At 36.8% G+C, this 9552-nt stretch overlaps 1 protein-coding gene across 1 annotated transcript in view; it reads right to left on the reverse strand.

The window, feature by feature from the left end:
* mob2b (MOB kinase activator 2b) overlaps positions 1 to 9280 on the reverse strand; it is a 52600-nt gene extending 43320 nt beyond the window's left edge. The window contains exon 1 of the mRNA XM_051134930.1: positions 8822 to 9280. Within this exon, the coding sequence (XP_050990887.1) occupies positions 8822 to 8838 (17 nt within the window). The 5' untranslated portion in view covers positions 8839 to 9280. The remainder of the gene's footprint in view (positions 1 to 8821) is intronic.
* Positions 9281 to 9552: the final 272 nt, after the last annotated feature.

The raw sequence follows: 9552 nt of genomic DNA on the forward strand, positions 1-9552 counted from the left end.
CAGAACCACTAGTAAATTACATTATTTTGTTTAGTTTTCTAATCTTTTTTTCTCCAGAATTGCGAGAGAATCATGGTCTCCAATTTATTTAAAAAAACTGGGATTCTCAATTTATCCAGAATCGTGAAGCTCTTGTTTAAATACTGTTTATTGCTGCATATAATTAATTAAAATGGAAGTTTAATTTCATAAAGTTCAAAATGCACCTACATTTTTTGCATTTTGTCTTTTTCAGTTGAATAAAAGACTATTTTCCCTATATATTTCATTGCTGAGGATTTTTTTTAAAAAGTTAAAAAAAAATAAATAAATTTGTGTTTCGAAAGTCTTGTGTTTCATCTCGTGGGATAAGTGTCTCATCACACCCCTAGTCATAAATTACTTACCTTACAAATCTGATAAAATAGCGCACGTTGCGTTCCCAGATTAACGTTATAAAACGTTATAAATTAATCCAAACTCACAACAACATGCAGAGATGGAGTTTGAGACAATCCACACATGTAAATAATAACACTTTGTGGAGATGCACGTATGTGACCTACACGCATGTGAATAATTAAAGTGCATACATTAAACCGGCATCTCATATATTTAAATTAAATAGTAGCGTTTGTGAATTCTTAATTGCATTATGCTTTATTATGATTTTTAAATGGGTTTAATATGTGGAATGTGCCACTTCCGGTATTTTGCAGATTACTCGCCACGGGCAAAATGCATTTGATTTTTTTTTTTTTTAAATTGAATACTCGAATAGAATCAAGGAATCGTTCCAGGCTTAAAATAATCACAGTGCCAAGCTACACTCTAAAACATGCATATATTTAATGAAATAACAGCCTCTGCAATTTGATAATCATGCTAAACCATACCGCTACTTTGGTTTGACGTTGATTAATCGTGCAGCTCAGCTTCAGACCAAGCAATCAAACCAAGTGTGACAGCAGTCTAATTTAAACACATAAGGCCTGATCTATAGATAGCAGCTTCCTGTTAAAAGGACAACAACAAGCTCTAAGAATGCAGTATGCGATTTCGAGAAGAATAATAACAAAGAGCCAGTGAGATATATCCTCATTTGTCATTTCTTTCACTAGCGTCTCCAGCATCTTTCTTTAAACTCTCTGTGCCTCAGTTTAACTGGCGGGATCTATAAAAAGCACTGGGCCTGCAGGGAGGCCCGAGCCGTGTTCATCTCCTCATCCTCCGTGCCCCGGCAGAGGGGACACATGTTCCCGACCAGCGGCCGCAGGCTACAGCTGTGACGACACAGAAATGACGTCAGACCTGGGAAGGCAGAGATGCGAGAACAGAGAGAGAGAAGGGATGAGTGACTCACAGGCCTGAGCACCACCCGCTCACATGAGAGCGATGAGACAGCGCTTCTCTGTCTGTGAGCCACATTTATTCATCCAGCACGGCTCCATAATAAACTATTAAAACACGCTGCATTGGATTTATAATGCAAGGCTCTGGATGTAAATGCATAGTGATGCATTTGGTTCTGAAAATGATAGCTCACTTAAAAATTTAACTTCCATTTATTTAGGTGTTTCTGAACCTGTATGACTTTATTTTGTTTGACACAAAATAAGTTTTGCTGTGTACAAATAAAATATCCTTACCTGGGTCTTAATTGATTAAAATCTTAAGAAATAAGTAAAAAAATTCTTAAATTCTGAATATATATATATAGACACTTTTTTGTGTGAAATAACTGACGCAAAAAGTGATAAACATAAAATGAACCATGAAAGTGGTCCATATGCATCAAGCTTCTACAAGCTAAACAAACAGACCAAAAATAAAACTTTTTTTTTTTTATTTAATTAACTTTCCGTAAGCACAACGACAGTAAGACTGACTGACAAAAGGCATCCGAAATTCTTAAAGATCCAGTTCTGAAAAATATTCAACCCCTTGTGCAATGGCATTAAAACCACCCCTGGGAGAGGACAAAAAAAAAACAAACAAAAAAAAAAAAAACACTGGAGAGGAAAGGAAAGAAGAGAAAAAAAAAAAAAAAAAAAAAAAAGTCTACCCACACCTGACAGAGGCTGTTTGCCTTCACCACAACCACAGATAACCAGAGAATGTTTGTTTCTTCTATTTTAGAGAAAAGGAAGCATGTTAGATATATTTTCTGCAGCAGAAATAGGAAGTGAAACTGTATACGCCATGTTATTTTTCTTCATATGCTGTCGACGTGTACGTCAAAAATTCAGCAGGATATACCAGGATAGGCAGCAGTTTAGCAAGTTTACTTTCACTTTCAGTTCATTCGAAACAAACTAAACACCTTACAAAGCCATTACCGAAATTGAGTGCTGAAGTAACCTTGTTTATCAGGTAGACCATAAAACTGTGATCTTCGCCATTCTGACTCAGTGGAAAGCTCTTAAACTAGTTCATTCACATAACCTATATTGGCAGAGACCTTCGCACCCATAACCAACACAGTTCACACAGAGAAACATGCAGCAAAACTCCAACTTGGTAGCAGACTGAAAGCACATGAAACGGCACAATAGCAGTGTACTTACAGTTCACTTAAATTAACTACATGTAAAATATGAAATAATGTTCACTTAATTCACAAATATGCAAAGGCTAATAGGTATTGTTCTCATTTATAACATTAATTTTTGCATTAATGTGTCTGATTTAAAAAATAAATAAATAAATAAAAAGAATTGTACAATTTCACTGGTATTGGTAGCAGCCACTGAAATTTTGGGGTTGTAAAAACTAAATAGGTAGTATTAACTGGGTACATATAATCCACCAATTTTGGCGTTTTTTTTTTTTGTTTGTTTTGTTTTTTTTTTCACACACATACACAGAGTACATTTTCAATATACATATTTTTTTTGTTTTTTTTGTTTTTGTGTGTGAGGAAAAAAAATAAAAATATCTATCTATCCAACCAATGTAAAAAAAAAAAAAAAAAAAAAAACTGTTAACATGTCAGTCTACTACCTACTCTTAACAGCCCTATGATTTAAAATAGCGAAATTAACTAGTCGCTGTGAACACTAAAGCGCAAAAAAACTACTATTTAAATATGAAGTCAAATTTTCAGTTGATTCCATTTTTTTTTTATTTCATTCAAAAATAAAAATAATAATAATAATAATAATAATAATAATAAAAAATGGTTACATATATAAAAAAAGGTTATATATATAAAAAAGTTCTGAATTTATTAAAAATATAACTCATATCATAGGGTCCTATTATTGTAAACTTTTTACGTTATCAAATTGTTTACGTTTAGGCATATGTATTAAAACTGAATTATACAACTAAAAAGAAATTTGGGTAAAATAAAATGAAAGAAAAAAAAATAAAATGAAAAAAAGCCCTAAAAATCATATCCGTGTTGTCATTTCAATTAATTAGACATGCTTCTGATTACTTTAGTTCTCAAATTAAAACCGAATCTAGAAAAAAATCAAATAGGATACAACGATTAAAACGATTAAAACATAAAATATATATTACCAGATTTCATAGGGCCCTAGTGCTTACTAAAACACTACAAAAGGAAAAAAACTAAAGCAAACTTGCATACATTCAGGCCATATCCAGGTACACGAAAAGCCCAGCTGTCTCCAGAGCACCTAAGGCTCTACTTATGCCGCACAGACTCTCAAGATCTGTCATGACCGACTCACTGCTCCACACCTCTGTTTTCCCTTCTTTGGCCGGCACATGGGTGCTGCACTGCTCTTTGTTTTCCAGCTAGTGGAAGAAACTGTCAAATAATACCCATCACACTTACACAGACCAGCATCAGAGCAGAACAGACAACAGATCTGATCCACATGAAAACACACATATGCGGCAAGGGTATTCCTTCAGTCTCTCTCGACTACTACTACCTCCAAAAGCCCAATTATTCAGCCCTAAGAGGTGTGGAACAGGAGACAAGCTCTGCCGTAGGCATTCAGCTGGGTGCTGTGCTGGGAATTGAACACTCCAAACTGCAGAATATCAAGCCTAGATTCTATCAGGGTCAACTGGAAGCATGTCTTTACATCTAGTTGAGCATACCTAGTCCTGCAGTAGCAGGCACTGCTGACCTTAACTGGGAGGACAGCCAAGCAAAAGGCATATCTGATGTTTTACTTCTACCAGATCATCCAGTTAAGGTTGAACCTTACCTAACTTGAATGTGCTGTGGTTTGGAGGTATAAATCACGTTTCGGTTTCGTATCCCGGACGAGCCCCCGATTTGTGTCTCGGGCAACAAACAGCGGTTGTCGACTTGTGAGTTATGACTCAAAAATGGGTTGCATGTCTGACAGATGACAACTAGACATACAACTAGTCACAAAACAGTTCATATAAATATATAAATAAATAGGTTAATCAATTTTTCCTCTACGTTTTGTTGTTAACATCCAATTTGAGGACTGTGCATCAAATAAAACTCTGGTGTTGTGCAAAATTATCTGTAACTTGGTTCAAAATGACAAATATTTGGCCCAGTGTTTGTGCAATTTGCTAGACTGGTTCATCGCCCTTCTGTTGTCATTCATGCATTTGACATGGGCTTGACAATAAGGACTGCATTGTCACAAAAGAATATCATTTGAGATTTAATGTCCTGCCAATATAAACATTCAAGTGCAAAAATAAAATAATAAAAAAATATATATATAAAGTGAAGATTAAACAGTGTTATTTTATATTTGATTATTTAATTTCTGTAGTTTTTCTTACCCGGATACAACTCTTAACCTTACCTGGAAAACTTGAATCACTGTTTAGAATCTTTGTTCTATTTGTGCTGTTGCTTTGATTTCACAGTTTGCTTGTCTTTAATAATGTTTTAATTTTATATTAGTTAGGCTAGTAGTTTTTGCGGCGGTATTAAAATTGGAAAAGAGAATTGTGAAAATTCACTTGCATTTAAAATACCGGTGTTGTAACATTATTTAAGCAAGGTTACATGGTCAAAAACAATAACTTTTTGTGGTTGTTGATATCTTCAGTTGTTAATTCCTAAATATATTTCAGCGTTTGATCTTTACGGATAATTTTTGTACACTTCATTTTAGCTAAAACCAAACCAGTTAAGAATCACAGACACAACTGATGAGACTTAAACAAAGAGCTGGCTCAGTTTTTTATTTTATAAATACCACCATCGTTCACAACATGGTGTCAGTGCCGCAGGTCTAAGTCAAGCATGAGGATTACTTTACATTTTCTATTCATTTTACGCACATTCTTCCCTAGGAGCACTGAACTGCCCAAACCTGTGCTTGGTAGAGTCACACCCGCATCAGAGACGCCAACAACTGATAGACTGTCAATAGCATGTGCCAGCAGCTCTGAAACAGCGAATTGTTCTCCACCTCAACCTCCAGCAGCAATAAGGAGGAGACGTATCGGGGCACGGCAGGCTCACATTATGATCCTGAATATGCTAACCCAGGAAACATGAACTTTGGAGTTATTTCTGCATTATAGCTGGGAAAGCTGTTGCCATAATACTATTTGCAAGGTTTTAGAAAGGCACCAAGTTTCACAGTGCTGAGAAAGGAGAGTTTATAGATCTATAATATAAATCTTCATGCTGAATGCTGTAAGTGGAAACAAATTTCTTTCATTTGAGCTAACTTGCTGTAAAAAACATCCATAAAAGAGGATCAGCAACACTTCACTGTCTCGTTTGATGGCTGATCACCATAAACACTGAACTGAGGAGAAAACACCCTTTTGAAGGTATTTGCATTTGGTAGTATCTCTCATCAGCCGTCTGGGGACAGACAGTGAACGAAATGCCACAAGACACACAACAGACATTATCGGTCACCCTTCAAATGACGATATGGGTTGACACAGGAATGTAAAACTGTCGTCAGGTTGCATACCAGATACGCTGGAAAGTACTGCACTTTCTAGAACAATGTGCTCAGCACCACGAGACAGGCATCACTTGAGAAGATTTTGAAATATATCATCACCTCAATCTTTATCGCCTGCCAAAGACCAGTGAACACATCAGAGCAATGCAGAAAAACATACTGTTAAAGTAGTTTTAGTCAATTCCTGTTTAAAAGAAACAGTTCACCCAAAATGTAGATTTGCTAAAAATATTCACACCCTCAGGCCATCATAAATGTTGATGGGTTTGTTTCTTCAATGCGAACAGATTTGAAGAAATGTAGCATTTCATAACTTTCTCACCAATTGATCCTCTGCGTTGAATGGGTGAAATCAAAATGAGAGCCCAGCTGATAAAAAACATCAGAATAATCCACGCAACTCCAGTCCATCAATTACCATCTTGTCAAGCAAAAAAAAAAAAAAAAAAAAAAAGCAACAAATCCATAATTAGGGCATTTTAACGTCAATCTCATTTTAACCTCCCCTGTTGTCCTCTAACATCAAAATCCACTCCTATATTGTTTAGAACTGCTACTGCTTTGAACTGTTTTGGCATGTAAATGATGCTTGATTTGCGCAGATTTCTCTCCTGATTCAGACCAGACAACTTTTTCCACTTGGGGAACTGTTACTATGAACGCAGGACTTGTATTTTAGTCAAAAGCAATGATTCAAAGTTAAAAACATCTTAATAATGGATTTGTTTCTTACAAACACACAGCGTTTGTCTTCACAAGATGTTAACTGATGGACTGGAGTCGTGTGGATTGCTGTATTGTTTTCATCAGCTGTTTGGACTCTCATTCTGATGGCACCTATTCACTGCAAAGGATCCATTGGTGAGCAAGTGATGCAATGCTACATTTCTCCAAATCTGATGAAGAAACTAATTCATCTGCATCCTGGATGGCTTGAACGTGTGTAAAAAAATTTATAGCACCTTTTCATTTTTGGGGGTAATATTCTATTAAGTACTGCTTTAACTATTCCTCTAATGCCACATGCAACCACCTACTAGCCATGGCTGTTATGTGAACTAAAGCCTTCTGGTGTTTTAAAAATAATGTGTAATACAAAAACCGCTAAAAACATGATCAAAAGCAACAAGCCCTTCGATTTGTGCCACCCCAGCTTTCTGGTTAAACAGGAAACCAGTCTATAATTTATAGGGTCTTTACAAAACCAAGATGAAGAGCTCTACATTTTGTATGCTTTCCGAGCATCTCTTTTAAAGACAAACGTTTATAGAAATGACTTTGCTGAAACCACAAAGACAAATCAAGAACCACTGTGAAAACACATCGCTCACTGTTTTACTTACAGCAATATTTGAATACTATAATTAAATGGTGTTATAAGACTCAATGCAATGCAGTAATTGCTCAAATCAACTGCAAGTGCTCTCTTTTTTGTTGTTGTAAGGTCAGCACAGAAAGGAAAACAAGCCTTGGCCATTTGACACCTCCACAGATGTCTCTTTCTCTGCAGGTGAAGAGTAGGCTCCTCACAGGAAGAGTTTAAAGGTCAAAAACTAGCACAACAATTAATGCGATAATCTTATACTATCATCATTGGTGAACAGTATTAGATTACTATGAATGCTGGCTCTAAGAAGACAAACTCGTTACGATGAAGATGAAGACATGAAGCAGAATCAGGCATGCGATCAGTTCATGCTTGCACTGAGTGTCATTATTGCATCATGGTTTTTCTGAATTCTATACAGTCTGAACATGTTTTAAAGGCGTGTAGAGTCGCATCTATCCAGGAAGCAGACATCAGCACCTTGACAGAGCTCTGCCGCTTTTATTAATAGCTCAGTCAGACCATACAATTTTTTGGCAACAATTTGTATGACACACACCAGTAAAATTTGACTTGCATCAAGTTAGTCACCAGTCAGGTTTAATGTCAGGAACAGGGACAGTAGAGATCAGTCACTAGATACAAATTTGTCAGGCCAATAATTCTGATAGATCATAAAAATCTAATGATTAACAGGGATCAATCTAACTAGAGCTGCTGGATATCAACAATTTAACACTCACCTTGTGTTAGGCTAGCTTTAGCTTATTCAAACAGTTAGTACTTATTTTTAGTAGGTGTCTTTAACTACTACCATTATTGTGGTGGAATACGGGTTAGGTATAGGTTTCATTGTATGATTATGTTTTTATGGTTACTTGTATATTTATTTTGTATGCGCATAACATGCATGTACACGTTCATCCATAGTAGTTAAAGACACCTAATATAATACAAATCAACTAGCATAATAGTTGTTAAAGGCAGCCTAATACTTGTTTATTAGATATTAGAACCAAGTGAGACACAAGTACTAAACCAAACTATTGAAATATCAGTTACTAATAAATAACAAAAATATTTACGTACTAGCATCTAACGAATATTTTCAAGTGAAATTGAAATGTTAATCGCTACTGAATATGTACTAATAATTAAAAATAAGTATTAACAACATAAAGATTTATAATGTTAGCTTACATATAACAGATGCTAGTTAGTTTGAAAGACTATAATATTATAACGGATTGCCTAAATCACAGATGATGATGATGATGATGATGATGATGATGATGATGATGATGATGCCACGCGCGTCATGTGGCACGCGATCAGTTCAAATGCGCTTGAACTAGTGACATGATTGCGTCACATACTGTAAATACCACATAGATTAAATGTAAAAGCACTATAAAGTCCGTGGATGGATATACATTTATACACATCCGTCCGGGAAACAGACGTCTGCACCTTGATGAAGCTCAAGTGCTTCACGGAGAGCTCGGTTGTCATTTTGGCGACAATTTTCTGAACAAAATTGACTTGGTGCGTCAAGTTAGTCGCCGTACAGAAACATCGGTCAATTAGGACAATGATCTCGAAACATACTCACCCCATTAACCACTCCATGATGATTGAAAGGGATAAATCCAACCAGAGCTGCCGTCCCCCCTCTTTTTATCCGGGTAGCCCGAGCTAACAGTCTGGATCGGCTTTCGGCTGTTTTTAATCTCCGGCACTTGTGTTTTGCGAACGAAAGTGCGTTAATGATAGGCGCATGAGAGGTGACGGCGGGGCCGGTGGATGAGCTCCAGCGCTCCGATCAAGGACCGCATTGACTTTGACGTTTGGCGAAGGGTGGCAGAAGGATACTTTCTGTCTTGAATGGTCGTCTAAAGCTGCGCTAATCTCTCTGCTGCTGTGCCGGAGTATGGCGGCTCTCCGGTCACCAAAGCATCGTGCTGCACCGAAGACGGTCTCAAATCGGGGCACGGGGATCTTGCTGAGCTTGTAGGGCAACTGGAGTGGCTGTTTTCAAGCTCTGCCATATACAGGAAATCCGGAAGTAAACACAGGTTCGATGCCGACCCCCTCTCTCCCGGGATGTGGTCGGTTCACCGAGGCATCCTGGGATATGTAGTTTTCCTCGAAACCTGAAGACTACACGCTGACGTGACGTAGTGCGTGCTGCGCAAGACGCACCAACTGCTAGCACACTGCTCATACTACTTCAATGTTTTTTTGTTTGTTTTATATTAACTTGTCTGGTCAATAACAAACCAACTAACCTAATTAGGCTATACTTTATAAATAGCTAATAAAGCAATCTTTTAAAATATCATA

The sequence above is a fragment of the Labeo rohita genome, chromosome 18, assembly GCF_022985175.1.
Source record: "Labeo rohita strain BAU-BD-2019 chromosome 18, IGBB_LRoh.1.0, whole genome shotgun sequence".
In the NCBI taxonomy this organism is placed as follows: Eukaryota; Metazoa; Chordata; class Actinopteri; order Cypriniformes; family Cyprinidae; genus Labeo; species Labeo rohita.